General features: G+C 33.2%; 2 protein-coding genes across 3 annotated transcripts; one reads left to right on the top strand and one right to left on the bottom strand.

Moving 5' to 3' along the window:
* The first annotated feature begins 225 nt into the window (after window positions 1-225).
* Window positions 226-1,268, top strand: LOC132304086 (transcription factor MYB114-like). The gene is made up of 3 exons (XM_059801614.1): window positions 226-431; window positions 587-716; window positions 836-1,268. The coding sequence occupies exons 1-3, from the start codon at window positions 296-298 to the stop codon at window positions 1,164-1,166; spliced, it is 597 nt and encodes a 198-aa protein (XP_059657597.1). The 5' UTR covers window positions 226-295; the 3' UTR covers window positions 1,167-1,268.
* A 1,125-nt stretch (window positions 1,269-2,393) lies between these two features.
* LOC132304085 (probable glycosyltransferase At5g03795) lies at window positions 2,394-8,978 on the bottom strand. Of its 2 annotated transcripts, XR_009481502.1 has the most exons (6): window positions 8,778-8,978; window positions 7,214-7,816; window positions 6,993-7,123; window positions 5,328-5,676; window positions 3,334-4,232; window positions 2,394-2,830 (listed from the first exon to the last, which is right to left on the bottom strand). XR_009481502.1 is itself a non-coding variant. In XM_059801613.1 (5 exons), exons 2-5 carry the CDS (start codon window positions 7,607-7,609, stop codon window positions 3,546-3,548), a joined length of 1,563 nt encoding a protein of 520 aa, XP_059657596.1. In that variant the 5' UTR covers window positions 7,610-7,816; window positions 8,778-8,978; the 3' UTR covers window positions 3,255-3,545. The 2 variants fall into 2 exon arrangements, 1 of the variants encoding a protein (XP_059657596.1); XM_059801613.1 differs by lacking the exon at window positions 2,394-2,830 and having other exon boundaries at window positions 3,255-4,232.
* Between the last annotated feature and the right edge of the window lie 9,342 nt (window positions 8,979-18,320).

Genomic DNA, 18,320 nt, shown 5'->3' with positions numbered 1-18,320 from the left:
GTAGTTGGGCTTTTTTTTTTTCTCTTTTTTCCACCCTAAGAAGGGTAGATAGACTCCACTGACCAAGCAGTTCCCTAACCATCATCACCAATGCTCCTCACCCCTCCATATTTAAAAAACTTGCCACCCTCATTTCCACTACATCCTCTCTCTCTCTCTCACCACCTCTCTCTCTCTCTCTCTCTCTCACTCACTCACTGACAAAAACACTAACTATCTCTCACCCCCCCCCCCTCTCTCTCTCTCTCTCTCTCTCTCACACACACACACACACACACACGCAAACATCTGATCTATGGCTCCAAAGAATGAAGGGTCAGCTAAAAAAGTGTTTAACAAAGGAGCATGGACAGCTGAGGAAGATCAAAAACTAGCACAGTACATTGAAATCCATGGGGCAAAGAAGTGGAAAACAGTAGCAATCAAATCAGGTAATTGCATATATATATATATATATATATATATATATATATATATATATATTTGTTTTTCAACAAAATTCTCTAACCCAATTCATCAACAACATGTTGGTTTCTTGATTTTGAACTTTAGGCTTGATGGGTTTTTCATATATTCGTTCTTGCAGACTTAAACCGGTGTGGGAAGAGCTGTAGATTGAGATGGTTGAATTATCTCAGACCTAACATCAAGAGAGGCAACATTTCTGATGAAGAAGAGGACTTAATACTCAGACTTCACAAGCTACTAGGAAACAGGTCAGAACTAAGCCAAACCATAGAAATGGTTTAACCATTTTTTTTTTTTTTTTTTTTTTCTCATTTTGCATAGAATTTTTTTAGCACTATTTAAGTTAACATTCTTGGGGTTTTGATAGGTGGTCTCTGATAGCTGGGAGGCTTCCAGGTCGAACTGACAACGAAATAAAGAATTACTGGAATTCCCATTTGAGCAAGAAAATAAATCGAAAAGAGAAAACACCAGTAACTTCGACGTCACAAGAGACTGCACCTGCGAAAAATGTGGCCACCATTGAGGCGGAGAAAGAAGCTAGCACCACCGGGAGTGGAGACGAGGGGGTTAGCTTTGATGTGAACGAATTCTTCGATTTCTCTAGCGAAGGCACCTATGGGTTGGAGTGGGTGAACAAGTTTCTTGAACTCGATGAGGATCCGTGGATTACTGAGAATAATGTGACGTTTGTGTAAATTGTAGTGAGTGAGTGAGTGCCTAGCTTAGAGAAACTAATGCTGTAAATTTTGAATTCATTGCTTTGATCAATAAACTAAGTGATCTTGACTTGCTCAATATATGCCTTGTGCAATGCACTGACCATGAAGCTTTTGGGTTGCAAAAGTGAAGGCATAAACAGTAACTTTTTTTTATAGTTGGTATGTGTAAGTTTTTTTTTTTTTTTCCGGTTGATACTCACAAACACTGGTCCGTTGGTGGTATGTGTAAGTTTCAGTCCCTCGGCATTACCCAGTGACCTAATTGGTAGAGTATTTGATAGCGCATCTAGCTCCCCGAGTCCCCTCTCTCCCTTGTTTGAAACTTTTTTTTAGTAGTTTTCCAAAAAGTTACGTAAGAATATCTCTTGTCAAAAGAACTGTATTATGTTTTCTGAGTTCTGGACACTGGTTTTATAAAAAGTTGGACCAAATTGACATTTCAAGACTTTTGCGTGGCCTCAGCATTAGAATTTGGTCTTTTGGTGTGGGGTTTTGAGGAGTTTGTAACATCAAAAATTGTGGTTGTGATGAACTCATGAAGTATATCTCCACGAGTTCAATCATTTTCAGACATCAATTATTGAATTATTTTATTTATTGTCAATTTGAGAGTCTGTGAACATCTTTTAATTTCATACATCTAACATAATAAAGGAATAAAATGAGAAGTGAGCATAAGTCAATGTAATATGGCCAAGTCTTCACATTTAAAGCAACCTCATTCAGTCCCTACCAAGACAACATGAACGTCAAACCACATAAACGCGAAAGCAGCCTTGCTTTGTCATTATCAAAAAACTTGAAAATTCCATCGCATTCATACAATAATTGCAAAGATGGACCAAAATAAGGTGAAAGAAACTTGGTTTGTCCGTACCAAAATATTTGAAAATAAAAAATAAACCCCATTGAATTTATATGACAATGGTGCCTGGCCAAGGCAATTGTGCAACGACAAGGCGACACAAGATGACCCCAGAAGCAAGTTATTGCAGTGAGCCCCCCTAAGAAAATCAATCTAATTTCGTGTCGGACATTGACCCGTGCTTTAGATATTAAACTTATAAGATACTTGATCTTGGCCAAGACGTCAAAAAAGGTATATACGAAAAATAACATCCAAGGATACCAGTACAACATTTCCCCCATAAATGAATTAAGGAACAGTTAGAAAGATGAGCATCAATGGAATGAGCCATCACAGGGGCAAAATTGAAATTTCTCAGAGAAAAAGATTCACTATTTTTCAAAGAAGTGCCAAACATCAGCCACAATTGTTGTTTTACAAGTCGTGAAATGACAAGAAAGTATGCATTCAAATTAATCCTCGAATCATATAGTACAAATGGGCCAAAAAGAAAAGTCTATGTGGTCTTGTCACAACACAAACATTTTCTTTCCTTTTTTTTCAATCAGATTTCTGCTCACGTCACCTATTATAGACAACCACAAAAAATGAAAATCTGGTTCATTGAACCTTCCCTCTTTTTTTCGATAAGGGGGCTTTGCCGGACTAATTCATCGAACCCGTGAATGGCACCCTCACACGGATCGAATAAAACTTGGACTATGTCCGCGGGCATTGAACCTTCTCTTGTCTCAGTGTGATAATACAAAAATTAGAGAACTTCTTGTTCTACCTGCAATTAAGGAACATAAAAATTAAAACTTGAGCTACCAGAAAGCTTGAAAAGAAAGGTTATGAGGAGTGGTGAATCATGAATAAACATGATAGTTCATCGTCAAATTTTTACTACATTTCAATTTAAATCCGAATGCAATTGTGAGAGAACATCAGATACGAATTCTAGAAGCATATTTTCTATAATTTTATCCAGTTTTCTATTACCAATGGTATAGATACAATATTCACCCAAAAAACAATAGCATACATACAAATATTACTGTCGTTTTCAAAAAATCTTGTTGAGAATTCTCTACTTTGATGTTTCAGCAAGTGGTAGCACAACTTGTCAAAAACAATCGACCGTGACAATGACTGGTCTGGTCCAATTACTTATGCTTGTCATGATAACAGTGCACATATTTGGAAGGCAAGTGGGATTCAAGCTAACCATGATGAACTATTATGTAGAAAAAGAACATAAACAATCAGCTACGCGAAACAACAATCATGCAGTACCTGCATTAGAGCGGTCCTCATTCTGGTTGTCACCGATTTTCCACCAAGTATTCAAACCTCTTCTCAGTTCAATGCAATGATACGGTTGGATTTCTCCATAACCACCATTCAATTATCGGAATAAGTACTTGATGTGCTATGCATGTTTACTCTACATCCAAAATCAACTGTACTTCATGGACTAAAATCCACACAAAAAAAATCCCAAGAATTTATGACGATTGTGGTACTTCAATCTGGTTAAGCTGACTAAACCAAATCGAATGCAAAATCATGTGGAACAAATCATATCTGATTGGGATTCGGTTCCAATGGAAGTGCCTCTGCAACATCTTCACGTTGGTTTGCATGGTAACATATCGTCTCAGAGGGATGGCCAATAAAATATCCCTCAGCTTGGGAATATCTTTCTCAGCCACAATCACAGAGAAAGCGTTCCAATTTAGCACTTCATTAAATGGAAGCACAAAATTATCAGCAATAATCACTGGAACACACTCATAATATATGGCCTCAACAATCCTGGGACTATTCACCTCATAACCCATTGGGCAAATGCAGTATTTACTTAATTTCATGAATTGAACATAGGACATTATTTTGGAGACTTTGGGAAGAGGCCCATAAATTCTCATGTCTTCGCTTTTGTTACGCCAAAACTTGAGAAGTTTCGGACGGACCCTACCATGCATCTTTCCAGCAAAGAAGGCAAGGATTGGGCGCTGTGACACTCTTCTTCCACCAAGATTCGTAAGAGGTTTACGGGGATTCCTTATGGTAGTTTCTGGCAGGGAGACATCCTTTCCAGCAATAAATACTCCTTCAGACACATCTGCATTGCAGAGAGCTTTTATGGGATTTGTTCTTAGCTCATTGTGCTCAGTCAGTGTGTAAGGGCCCTACAAAAGAATTCAGATCATACAGAGAAAAAGTTAGAGAAGAGAAGAGAAGATGGGATTTATTTGAATGAACATAAAATCAGTAAGAGACGAAGGGGAGTTGAAATCCAGAAAATAAGGAATGGTAAGTCTTTTATGTGAAGCATGTCTTCCTAGAATCTAGATCTGTGTAGCAACTGCACAGAGTCTCACAGACACCAGCTAACTACCCGAGCCAGATGGAAACTCAACAGTACAGTACAGTCCCAACTATTTGGGCTTACAATATATGAATCCTGTTTACCATTCTGCTTTGTCTAATAAGGCCAGCCAACGCAATCAGCATCTTTTAAAGATCACTTATAAGACGTAAAGCTGAGATTTGTAGCACCCCGTTAAACTCAAAACTCAATCTGATATTCAACAATGTGGGCTAATATTCTCCAACTAAAATTGCTTCTATTTGATGCCCCCATAGCTCCAATGAAGTTCTACACACACACACGCACACACAGAGGAATTTAATAATGATATTTGCCAACAGAAAATATAGAAGACCAAAAGAAATGTGCTTCACCATGGGACATAACATGGAAGTGCGTTACTCATAAAAGGCAATGATGCAAAATTTAAAATTAGGATGCACCTGATAATCTCAGGGAAATTATCATGTGAAGTATTGCGAGTGGCTAAATGTGTGATCATCTCATCAAGACAATATACAAACTAAGCTGCTATGTGTTTCATATTTGGGCCCCTACATTCAATGTGCACTGTCATGCCTTCTAAAGCCAGTTGAAAAAAACCATCCAGTTGATCCGAAATTCCTCCCAGAAATATGTTGAACTCCAAACAATCTTTACCTTTGTACCTTTCACTATTTAAATACTTCCCTTTGGTCAAGAGTGAATTTGATGTTTAAAGTGCGTTATGAACATGGCTTTCTGAAACACTTGATCAAAATTATTCGCTAGTAAAACAGAACTAGTCATAAATTAGAGAATATCTATCCTCGACTTGACAGTTTCCTATATTAGTAAAAGCAAACTGATACATCTAAGCATTTATACGGACACAAGATACAACATATAAACATTAGTATTCAAACTACCATACCCAATCATGGCAAGCAACCAGAAAATGATTCGATCCATGAGTTCGGTTCCAGAAAGGATACTTCGCAGCGATCATGTTCACATAGTCCCTGAGGAAGTATGATAGTGGTTTCATATTATGTGAGTTAGGCACATAAAGAGCCTTCTCCAGCTGACGTGCACTATATGACAGATAGAATAAGTGAGCCTTCTCTGGGTCCCTTGTAACAAATTGCCTGTTTTCAGCCATTAACTTCATGAACCATCCTTCAGACGAATAAATTCCTTTTAGATAGGGTTGATGAAAAATAGGCCTTGCTCCTTCTTTGTAAATGTAAACTTTGAGTATGAGTTCCATCAACTCGTAGCTCCTGAAATTAGATTTATTTACTTTTAAACATAAACTGAATGTATGGTTTACAACTTTACTAAATCTAGAAATACAAATACGGGAAGGTAGTGAAGTTTCAAGATCAAAAGATACCAAAAAGTTAACATCTCTGCTATTTAAGCTCAATTATTCATAATGAAAGAGAAATTGGAGATGCCGTTAAACACATAATCAAGACGGAATGGATTTAATTGGATAAATGGGTCTTATATATTGTGCAATCGACAGATTCCTAAAAAGATTGAAAGGGAAGTTCTATAAAACAGTTATTAAACCAGCCAATATTTGTGGGCTAGAATGTTAGCAGTTATGAAACAACCTAAGCATAAAGTAATGTGGTGGAAGTGCAAATGTTGAATGGATGTGCAACAAGAGAAGAAAGGACAGAACTAGAAATAAGCACGTTTTCAAGATGGTTGAAGTAACACCAATTGGAGATAAAATGGGAGAAAATGGAATAAAATGTTTGGACATATGCAAAGAAGACCACTAAGTGCACCATTTAGGAAGGGTCACATGGTCCTTATTGAGGGCAATGTTAGGGGAAATAGAAGACCAAAATCAACATGGGTGGAATTAGCAAGGATTGACGTTATTATGGCCCTAAAAAAGGAAGAATAGAAAAATAGGATTCGAACAATGAGATAGTTCTGAAACCACACACTAATTTATTCCTAGGGAAAAGAATATTTTCCACACACTAATTTATTCCTAGGGAAAAGAATATTTTCTACCGGGTAAAAGAAATAATGAGTTTCCAAACTCCACCATTTACTAGAGTCAAATTAGATAGAAATGGGCATGATATGCTCGATGAAGTTACTTAAGAGATCAAGTGCAACAGACGTTTAAAAGTAATAAAAAAAATTTTAAAAATCTCCTACATAATTCTTAAGTTCACTATTTTAACTTGAATTAATTACCAAAAAATACTAACAAAGATTTCAGAAGGGGCACAAATTATATCAGATTAAAATATTTCTTCTGAAAATAAGCAAATAATATATTCATTCACCCATTTGCATATGGAACCTTCACTCGTGCACAAAAACCTTTTAATTTATGTCTTAAAAAGTACTTCCTCCAAAAATTGTTCAAATTATTCTTTAGCAACAAGATTGTGCAATCACCATTTTAATCAATTATTATCACAATGCATTCCAATAAAAAGTAGGCCATTATCCAGTCCCACCTTTGCAGATTGCTTGGAGGTGAAGACATAAGCATGAACAACTATAGTATAGTAAATGCCATGACAATTGGAAAAACATGTTAAATAGAAACCATGAAATGTACCTTCTAAAAACAGAAACATTCCGGAATAAAGGAGCATATAGATCTGTTTCATCAGTGACAATTGAGGCATTCTGGATCTCTTTCTTAGCATACAGAAGTGCCTCATCAGGCGTCAATGACCATATGTATCTCTAAACAGTTTAAAAGGAGGAGAGATATAAAGAAAAAAATCAGAAAAGGAAAGAAAGATTATAGCTTTGAGTAATCTCAACAAATATTACCAGCGAACGGGAAGGCACAATTCCACGAGGAGAAGGAGAAGTAGAAGGAGGGAAAGAAGTTAACAAAACATCCTGCTTCATAGTCTTCCTTCGTCTTCTAGATTCACCTCGTTTTTGAGAAACTTCATTACCTTCCTCTTGATTCAGTTCAGTGGAAGCATTCAGCACAATGTCGGGGGTGATTGGAACGGGTTCCAACTGTTCAATTCTTGCCAGGGAAAGGGTTTCACTCAAAATCATAGTACTGTTCAAGGGATTGTACGATGAAAAAGTTACCGGATGTTCTGGAATCCATCCGGTCAGTGGATAAGGAGTTGTATATATTTGAATTGCAACACCTACTATTGTAATTATGGCACCAGCAAAAAACAACTTTCTCCAATTGACTCTGAACATCAGGAAATTAAGTATAACCCGTAATAACTTTTTCAATTGTTGTCTTGTCAGATCAGATGACCTGCTTGTACTAGAATCTTCTGAATTTGCCAATCAAAAGACTGATAGAATCACCTCATGTTCAGTGCTTGATAAGGCCAAAATCTGATTTTCATCTAACACAAAGCTCCCTGTTGTTCTGCAGCTTTCGACATTCTTGGCAAGAAACTGAAGCATGTTCCCAAAAAAGGAAATGAGTTACTAATTCTTAGCATGGATGCTTAATTGTGAAAACATCAATGCATATTGTTAATGTATATACATGGTTTGGGTGCAATAATTCCAATTTCAAGGCTCCAATTCCATGCAGCCGAACGTAGCCTAAGTTTCTCCCAGCATCAAATATATGTGGAATTCTTAAAGAAAAGTTTAATTCAAAGTTACAAAAATAGAACTATAATTTTCTCCAATTCCACATATTCCAATTCCATAATGTATTTTCTTAAGACTCTATGGAATTTGAATTAGTGGAATTGAAGAAAAGTTTAATTCAAAGTTAAAGAAAATAGAACTATAATTTTTATCCTGGGAATTACTAGTTTTAGCATAAATAAGAACAGAACAGTTAACAAACAAAAAGTATTGATAAATCATGAAGGATATACATATACGGGAAGCACCAATAGTTTGGAAGATGAGAAAACTAAGGAGAAGAAAATATATAAAATTTGAGTTGTATGTTTAATGTGTTTTTTATATATAAAAAAATTAAAAATCCAAGCTAGATGAAAGTATAAAGCAAGCAGACCTTTTTCTTTTTTTTTTTTTGGAATATGAATATTCAAAATTTCCAATTTATTTCATTCTCAAACTTTTTCCTGGACACCAAACGGAGCATTAAGTTGAATAACTATAAATTTCAATTAAATTTGACGGTACTATCCCAATCTCCGATCTTCCATAATCATCTCAAGCGCAAATGAGCAAGTACTGAAATTAAACCACACAATTACCAATTTACCACGAATATATATTGATCCAATTAGAAATTTATTACCAGAAATCAAATGACAATTTGAAAAAGAAAAACGAATGTTTGAGCGTTTGTGTATGTGTGTATTATCAGAATAAATCAAATAATTGAAACATCATAAACGTATAACTAAATTCGCAATAGTAAATACTATACCTTCGATCGAGGAAGCTGGAAGAGAGACCAGAAAATACGACGTCGCTGGACTGCCGGAGCTTAACTGTACAGACTGAAGAGAGAGATTAATTTTCCAGGAAAATTTTGACGGGAAAATTTTGAAACTTGAGAGAGAAAAGTAGAATAGCATGTGGGAAAAGGTAAGAAAACGCGGCTGACGAGAAAAAATGATGAATGAAAGGAGTGGCGTGCATATATATATATATATATATAATATAGTTCGTTATATAACTTTGACTTTTCACAAACTGCTCTTAATTTTTTTATTCTGATTTTGAATAGACATTTACGGAGTGGACAGATTCTTTCATACAACCAAACTATGTCATGACACATGTCAAATTAGGGTTAAGCAGCAGCAGAACCATCCTTGTATCAATCCCGCGTGAATGGATTCTCATTTTACCTACCATATTTAATTTTTTTAAAATATACTTTAATAAAATCATTCTATATTACTTTTTATTGCCATTTCCTAATCTTACCTTCTAATACAACTGTTCTTCAATTTAAAATCCTTATTTCGTCTATATAAAGACATTGTTCTTGTTTTCTTTTTATGGCCAAATATTTGATTCCATATAACATAATTGATCTAATTTCTTTAGTGGTTTTTCAATTCATGTGATCATTTAAGGCTTTAGAGTTCAAAGAATATTTCATGCAATGTAAGGTGATTTATGATTTAACTTTTAATGAATGTCACTCCTTACTATTTTTGTATTAATAAGTTTAAATGTTTAGTTAAAAATGAATAATGTCTATTTCAAGTCTCAGCAACTTCAATCAATGGACGTGGCATAAAACAACTTGACATTCAATAATTGATGGGATAAATAGACAAGACGTAAATGTGGCATAAAACAACTTGACACCCACTAATTGATGGGATAAAAAGACAAGAGACATTGACATTACTTAATCAGACTTGAACAATGGAAATTAAATCGATAAAAGATAAAGATATGATGTGTTATTTTAAAATTTTAATTTAAATAAGTGTCATTAATATTTTTATAAAATAGTTTTCATAACCATTTTCTTCAACCTTTCAGACTTTCATCCTGGTAACATCTTCTTTTTCGCTTTCACTGTAACTTTCATAATACTCAAATATAAAAATTCTATTTATACAAAATCTAAAACAAAAACTGCAATATTTTATAATGTTTTAATACTTTCCAATTTTTCTTTAAGGTTTTTATTATTATTATTATTATTATTATTATTATTATTATTTTAGGAGTCACATATATCATTAGTTTTGATCTTATAGCAATAAACAAATACCTATCAAATCAATAGATGAATATTAATAATTAAAGACACAATCTTCGGGATACACAGTCTAATTATAAATAGGAGATGCGATAGTAAGTATCTTAACAACCCTTATAAAAATGCAATGCGATGTATATATAAAATATATATACAATTTGATATACATGATGATTAAAACTTTATTCGCCAACAAATATATTATATTTAGACGAAACCTAAAAAAGGATTACAACTTTCTAAATAATTAATTACCTTATATTAAAAAATAGGTCCCATTATATTTGACACTTAAATAATCACATAAACTCGATGAAGTAGTAAGGTTTTATTTATCGGTGTAAAATAGCAAGACTCCTTGAATAGTGTTCCAATAGCTGAATGGACTTGCAAAATTTTTTTAGAATGAATTATTTGTTCCCTCTTTCTTCTTATTGTCCCTTATGAATAATGTCAAATTATAAATGTATTTCAATTCTCTACAACTTCAATTATTGAATGTTAATGTAGCAAAAAAATATACCTTGACAAGTACAATTGATTTATCTTTGTTTTTTCCTCCTCAATATTCTCCTTTGTGTCACTTGTTTATCATGCATCCGCCATTTTAATTGAACAAATAATTGAGAACTTAGATATTTTTTCGACATTGATGGGACATGAAACTTGTAAACTTCATCTTAGGGTCTAAGAATTTGTTGGAATTGCTCTGCACAATCAACCAGATTTTATTCCAATTGTTGTGGCGGAAATGCAAAATACCAACGCGCACTGTTCGAGGAATAATTAAGCAATCACAAAGAAAAAATTACACACAAGAATACAAGATATACATGGTTCACCCAAATCTCAGGGTTACGTACATAAAGCATATCGAACAAATTCACTATGAAAAAGATGAAGAATTACAAGGAGAATTTTCTCTCAATTGCTCTCTCTTGTATTGGCACAAATTAATCATACAACACGTATGATTTCTCTCTAATTTTCACCATTCCTAAAAAACTTTAATACAAGGAAAATAAAAACTTATTGAAGATAAACATAGTAGAAAGAATATGAAATGAAAAGAAGATTAATTGGTATGGACATTTCCATCACCAATCAGGTGAAACATCTTTCCATCACGGTCCTAAAAATAAATCTGATACATCCAAATTTGTGATGTCAACTGGCTGATCATGATCAATGAAATTCATTTCTTTTCGTTTCCCCTTTTCTTTCATCGAGGCTTAGTAAAGTTCAGCTATATGCTTAGATGTAGGACAACTGTTCTACCAATGCCCTATCATTCCACACCGATAACAAGTATTATCATGTACCATGGGAGGTTGAGCCACATCCTTCCCTTTTACTTGTTTCATTTCATTATAATATCTCTTTTGGGGATATGGTGTGGATCTCTGATTGTGAAAGTTTGAGGATTGATATATTTCACGGTAATAGGAGTGATTTCTACGACGACCATATTCATTATTATAGTAGTTATTTTTACCACGGTCGTATTTATTATTAGAACCATTTCTACCACCACGATCATGTCTATTACCATGTCCACGTCCACGGAATGAGGCAACATACGTTTCAGGAATTGGTGTCGATCCAGTTGGACGGGACTGGTGGTTTCTTAACAAAAACTCGTTATTTTGCTTTGCCACAAGTAAGCATGATATCAGCTCTGAATATTTTTCAAATCTACGCTATCAATATTATTGTTGTAAGAATACATTCGAGGCGTGAAATATGGTGAATGTTTTGTCCGACAAAAGTTCATTAGTGATGGTATCACCGCATAATTTCAGTGTAGAGCTGATTTTAAATAGGGCAGAGTTAGAGTTGTATTCAACTACAGTTTTAAAATCTAGCAACCGCAGTTGCTGCCAATCAACCCGAGCTTTTGGGAAGATAACAGTTTTTTGATGATTATATCTTTCTTTTAAAATTTTTCACAAACTCAGTGGATCTCTTTCAGTGAGGAATTCATTTTTAATTCCTCACTAATATGGCGACGAAGGAAAATCATAGCCTTTACTTTATCTTGTAATGATACACAATTCTCTTCTTTAATTGTGTTTCCAAGACCTATGGCATGTAAATGGATCTGAGCGTCCAGAATCCAAGATAAATAATTTTTACCAGAAATGTCCAAGTTTACGAATTCTAACTTTGTTAAGTTTGACATTTTCAGAATAACTAGATGTGACAACAATATAAGAATACAATTTAGCATAGTATAAAAATAAACATATATCTTAATAATGAAATGACATTAAGTGAAACAACAACATAATATAAACTAGGGATAATTTCACTGACACCCCCAATAGTTTGGCCAAATATCAGTCTAAAACATCTTTCGAAAATAACTATCACTCACATTACAAACGTTTGCTTCGTTTTTCACTCACACCCCAAAAGTTAGTTGACAGGTGTGTTAGACCACTTTTTACATGTAAAAAGACATTCTTACCTTTTGACTTTGGTTTGACCTAACAAATTGTTTCTTTAATGATTAAAATTACATGTTTACCCTCATTTGACTTTAGGTTGACTATTCAAATGACATGTTTACCCTTCCTTTTCCATATACATGAATACATAAAGTAGGTGATCAACATCATACAGTTTGCTATTGAGGGCTATTATACGCCATACATGTGTTCGGTTCTATATTTTTTTTTAAGGAAATTAATGAAATTTTAAGTAAGAAAATTTTATTTTTTTAAGGAAATTAATGAAATTTAAAAAAAGAAAGAGAAAAATAAGAAAAATTTTAAAAACTAAAATAAGAAAAATCACCCATTCATATATTTTTTTAAGGAAATTAATGAAATTTTAAGTAATAAAATTTTATTTTTGTAAGGAAATTAATGAAATTTAAAAAGAGAAAGAGAAAAATAAGAAAAATTTTAAAAACTAAAATAAGAAAAATGATGTGACCCGAGCGTGTGCACAAAATAATGCACAACACTTTGGTTTTGGAAATGGTGTCAAGTGGGCATCATATTTTAAAATTTATAAAACCACTAAACACTTATACTATGTAGTATGAAGCGAGTAGGGATCGAACCCAAGGGATTGAACACGTGTTGGGATTAAACTTGATTTTAGTGCTAATGAGATTGCACAAGAGAGAGAGAGAAAGAGAGAGAGAAAAAAAAAAGATTTTTGGTGAAGTGATTAAACTAGAGTTAAATCGAAAGCATGAAAATATAAATGACAATGCAAGTAAATTAAATTAAATTAAACTAAGAATTAAAGAGATATGAAGAGAGTCTTAGGGTTAGGATTCACCACTAAGCTCATACAATTAACCATATGCTTTCAATTAATGGGGAAATCATTAGTGTAATTATAGATGTAGCCACATTATCATCACAAATCACAATTGTAAGCATAGATTATCAACATCAAGAATGAGTTGTCTACTTAATGACAATTAAACTAAAGTGTAGAACCCATTCAAGACTACGTCATAACCCACCATATATATTCACAAATGTATCAAATAAGAGCACACATCAATCAAGAGAATAATACTAATTGTAATTAGAAGTATGGATTAACATAATCAAGCACAAATTGCCTACTTAACTACAATTAACTAATAACAAGAAAGCTAATTTGTAGAACAACCCATCAAGATTAAGTCTTTATCCATCAAATTAATTCACAATTGTATCAAATAAGTATCATGTTATGGCCATCACTAAACACAACTACAAGAAGTATTTAATGTAGAATATAATCCTAAAGTAATCACACATAGACATGCAAATTACATATAGAATTAATGAAAGAATTAAGTTCTAATCATCTAATGAAGAATAAAATCCCTAATTAATCATACATAGACATACAATCAATTGGAGATTTCAATGGAAGAATTCATCAATTCAAACCCTAATTTATCAAATCAAGCATGTATATATAAAGAAATCACAAGGCCATATAATTTAATTACAACATAATAATTCCCCAAGAAAAGAAATATAGAGGTTAGGGTTACATGAACTTAGGGCTATCTAAGCCCTAAGTGAAGAACTAGCTCATGGAGAAGATGATCATTGTGTCAACAAGCTCCATCTCCATCTTTTGGCTCCTTCTTCTTCTTCCTTCAATTGTAGACAAAGCCTCTGTAAAAATGTTCTTCAAACCCTAGTTTTTCCTTTTTCCCAGAGAGAATGTAATATCACAGTACAAAAAAACTAAAAAAAACTTAATAATAATAAAAATAAAACTCTCTCATAAATAAAATAAAAACTAACCCTAAACTAATGGCTCACTGGGCCTTAAATAATAACCCTATTAAAGCCCAATAGTTTACAAAATAAGCCCAAACAATAAGAAAATCCTATAATGTTGCCAAGTCCTGGGGGATCGATCCCCCCAGAGTTGGAAATTTCTTTTAAGCCCTATTTAGCTCCATTTTGGCCCCAAGCTCATTAATTTGCTTCTTCATCTTTGGGAACATCATCAAAGGCCTGAGATTGACCGCTTTTGAAGAATAAACACACTATACGAGCAATGGGCTGCGACCTCCTTTTTGTCATTTTCTGAGCTTTTTCTGAATATCTTTGCTTGACTCCAAAAAGGCTTTAATGGACCGTTCTTAGCTCATTTTAACTTTATCGCCTGAAATATACATAAACATAAATTAGGACTAAAACATGAAATTAAGATAGATGCAAAGACTGAAATACCCTAGTTTAGGTGCTGAAATGTGCAACATTTAAGCACTTATCAAAAAATCATCCATTCATATATTTTTTTAATAAGAAAATTTTATTTTTTTAAAGAAATTAATGAAATTTAAAAAGAGAAAAAAAAAAATAAGAAATTTTTTACAAGTGTCCAGTTCTATGATCAATCACCCATTCATATATTCCATCATTTCATATATATATAGGCTCGTCCTCATATTTTTTGGACAACAAAAACCCTGCTTTTTATTGTAAAGCATGTGAATTGAAGTCTATTTCTATCACTTTATATTTATATTTAATTTATATTATTTTTTTTCATCTGTCTAATTCATCTTCCCCCCTCTCTCTCTCTCTCATACACAACAACATATACACTTTCTATATATAACTTATTGGTGCCATAAACTCCAATACTAAATTCCCAAATCAATCTGTAAATACCTGATTAATAAATTGAAAGAAACAATTAATGGGTTTGGTTTCCCCAAAATTGATTAATTACCAAAAAAAAAAAAAATTATAATAATAATACAAAAATTTATATACAATAAACTATATGTAATCAGCTCTCGCCGGAAATGAAGCACTATGCGTCCGCAAGCCAGGTTCGGGGAAAAAGTGAGCGACGATTGCCAGAATTTCAACAAGGATTGTGTGGATTAAGAATTACTGGAACTCTACAAATTAAATCACTCCTTATATAGCTTTATTGCTTCTTATATATATATATATATATATATATATATATATATATATATATATATATATACATCGTGTCCTCTCCTCCCTCATACCACCATGCCGCTAAGCTCCATAAACACCGACGATATGTTCTGCATCAATGCTTACAAAAGAAAGAAAACCAAAGCAGAGTCTTTAGACTTTAGCCAGAAACTCTTTCTCTCTCTCTAATGATGGTGTTAGCGAGTCAGAGCTAATCAATCAACCGTTTGATTTATAATCCTGTTCGATTCATGTCTTTTTCAACTGATAATGGAGATCAATCGAAAAAACCCATTTCCAAATCAAGGTTTGAAAATCTCATCCGTCAATACACACTACTTTAATTGATACCATGCGCGGTCTCAATCTCAGAAACCGTTGTAAGACCACCCAAGTCCACGCTTTAAGCCCCTCAGATACCTCCACCGCTGGTAGTACCACCGCCAGTGGCTGCGCCGGCAAGCTCAACCACCACCACCACCGGCAAGGCAACCTGATTATCAATTCCATTTTATCGAATTCTAATGACACCAATTCAGTGTCAATGGCCGAACCTCTTCTTCTTTATGGACTCCCCACAACTGACCTTCTTGAGCTACCCATAGATCCTTACCTCAAATCCGTTGATTTTGTGGAAAATCTAGCTGACCTCTATCGCCGTCTTGTGGGTTGTCCTGTATCCAGTAAATCATTGATGTGCCTTGAGCAGTACTTGCTCTTGTGCAGCCTTGGTGATCCAAAGCTGCTACGGTTAATCTTTGTGCTTCAGGGTTTCATGGTTTTGTTAATTTGTGGGTCGCATCTGTAGAGAAGAGAGAGAGTGGTTTTGATCTTTAGAGAAGAGAGAGAGACAGACAAGCGTCCTTGAGGAGAGAGGACGTCTAATACAGATAGAGATATAAGGGGTATAAAAGTCATTTACCTTATTTGATATTTTGTATTAAATGTGATTAAAAAATTAGGGACAAATATGTCTTTTTTCATGTTTTTAACGGAGGCAGTAACGAAAAAGTGAAAATGGACCTAAGTGATAGCTATTTTCGAAAGATATTTTAGACTGATATTTGGCCAAACTACTGAGGATGTCAGTGAAATTATCCCTATAAACTATTATAATTCAAGTATAATTAAACAACAAAGGTGATAAAACCAGCCATAGCGAATAAATTATTAAACAATAAAGGCTGTAAAACCAATCATATCATTAAGTAATAAAGGCGGTAAAATCGACCATAGTTAGTAGATCATTAAATAATAAAGGCAGTAGAACCAACCATAATTAGTAGATCATTAAGTAATAAAGGCGGTAGAACCGACCATAATTAGTAGATCATTAAATAATAAAGGTGGTAGAACCGACCATAATTAGTAGATTATTAAATAATAAAGGCGATAGAACTGACCATAGTGTGAGCACATATATCATTTAAGTAAACAAATTAATTTCATGATAAATGAAAACTTGATCACCACTCAAATGATGATGTAGGCAATGATGCAAGGTTCAAAGATTGCATAATGTGGATCCCACATCCATAACACCGTTTTTAATATTATGTATATATTCAATATATTCGCATTCTACTTCTCTGTACTTACACTAGACTGTTAAAAGAAATGACACTTCTATCCCTAATTTTATAAATAAATAATATTTTTTTTTCAAATACCACAATTACCATTCTCCCTCTCCCTCCACAATTCGCGTATGTGATATCTTCAAGATTTCCAATTGGCATTCCTACATATATAAGCAAACGAGATTGTAAAGCTTAATATAATATGTTATTTGTTAGTATATTAAAATAATATTAGAAGCGTAAAAAAAAAACTAGAAGCAGTATTCTATTATATATCAAAGCTAAAGATTTTTTTTATTTTCTTCATTCAATTTAGACATTCTAAAATTATGTAGCTACATAGCTATGGACTAAATATTACTTTTAGAAAGGAAAAAAGAAAAGAAAAGAAAAAAGACTTATAATAGGAATCTAAATGACATAGAAAAAAATAAATTGCAGTTAATAAAGTATATATGAAGTGGAAAAAATAAATGTTGGAGTCATTACCATTGAATTGAAGTGTTGTGTCAACATCTCTTCTTTTTCCTTTTTCCTCTCTTATTAGTCTCTACACACACACGGTACTATCTTTTTTTGTTCAATAATTATTCACCATTTTGTCATTGGGTTTACAATTTTTTTTTTTAACCTATAATTCATCTGTTCCTCTTATTTATTTATTTATTTTTCATATTAGTTTTAATAATTACTTATATAGGTTAATTTTTCTCATATTTAGAACTGTATTTTTTTTTCCTCAATATATAATAATAAGAATAATATAATATAAACAATTGTATTAAAATTGATTTATAAAATTTTAAATTTTAAATTATATAGTATTAGTTTGGCAAGAACTCTATAATAAGAGGAGTCTCATGCTGGATTGAACTACATTTTTTTTATTTATTTTTTGTTCAGCCCCTAAATTATGATTCCTGGCTCCGCTAAAATAAAATAAAAGCACTAAATTGTGATTCCTGGCTCCGCTACTGATTATACATAAATAAAATAGAAAGAAGAATATAGAAAGAGCACATGTACATCCCAGTGAAATAATGCATTGCTTAGTCGTGTTTGGATGCCAACCCATCATGAAGATGAGCAATCACATTAAACGCATTAAAAGCTAGCATTGGAGATGTAGGTCTTTGATTGAACGGAAACCTATTGAAGAAAGAGTAGAAGTTGAAACTCTATCAACAATCAAACCCCAATATAAAAGGGCGATTTTGTTGTTTGTAAATTTGGTA

Source organism: Cornus florida, unplaced genomic scaffold, assembly GCF_030987335.1.
Source record: "Cornus florida cultivar Cherokee Brave unplaced genomic scaffold, ASM3098733v1 CherokeeBrave_3.0.0_Hap2_Chr04, whole genome shotgun sequence".
Lineage (NCBI taxonomy): Eukaryota > Viridiplantae > Streptophyta > Magnoliopsida > Cornales > Cornaceae > Cornus > Cornus florida.
The sequence above is the reverse complement of the archived record's forward strand: the minus strand, read 5'-3'. Positions and strand labels throughout refer to the sequence as shown.

Coding starts and splice junctions, on each gene's coding strand:
- LOC132304086 (XM_059801614.1), top strand. CDS start 296: ATGGCTCCAAAGAATGAAGGGTCAGCTAAAAAAGTGTTTAACAAAGGA. Junction 432..586: donor AACAGTAGCAATCAAATCAG/GTAATTGCATAT, acceptor TCGTTCTTGCAG/ACTTAAACCGGTGTGGGAAG. Junction 717..835: donor CACAAGCTACTAGGAAACAG/GTCAGAACTAAG, acceptor GGGTTTTGATAG/GTGGTCTCTGATAGCTGGGA.
- LOC132304085 (XM_059801613.1), bottom strand. CDS start 7,609: ATGTTCAGAGTCAATTGGAGAAAGTTGTTTTTTGCTGGTGCCATAATT. Junction 7,124..7,213: donor TTGTGCCTTCCCGTTCGCTG/GTAATATTTGTT, acceptor TAAACTGTTTAG/AGATACATATGGTCATTGAC. Junction 4,233..5,327: donor TGGTTGCTTGCCATGATTGG/GTATGGTAGTTT, acceptor ATTCTTTTGTAG/GGCCCTTACACACTGACTGA.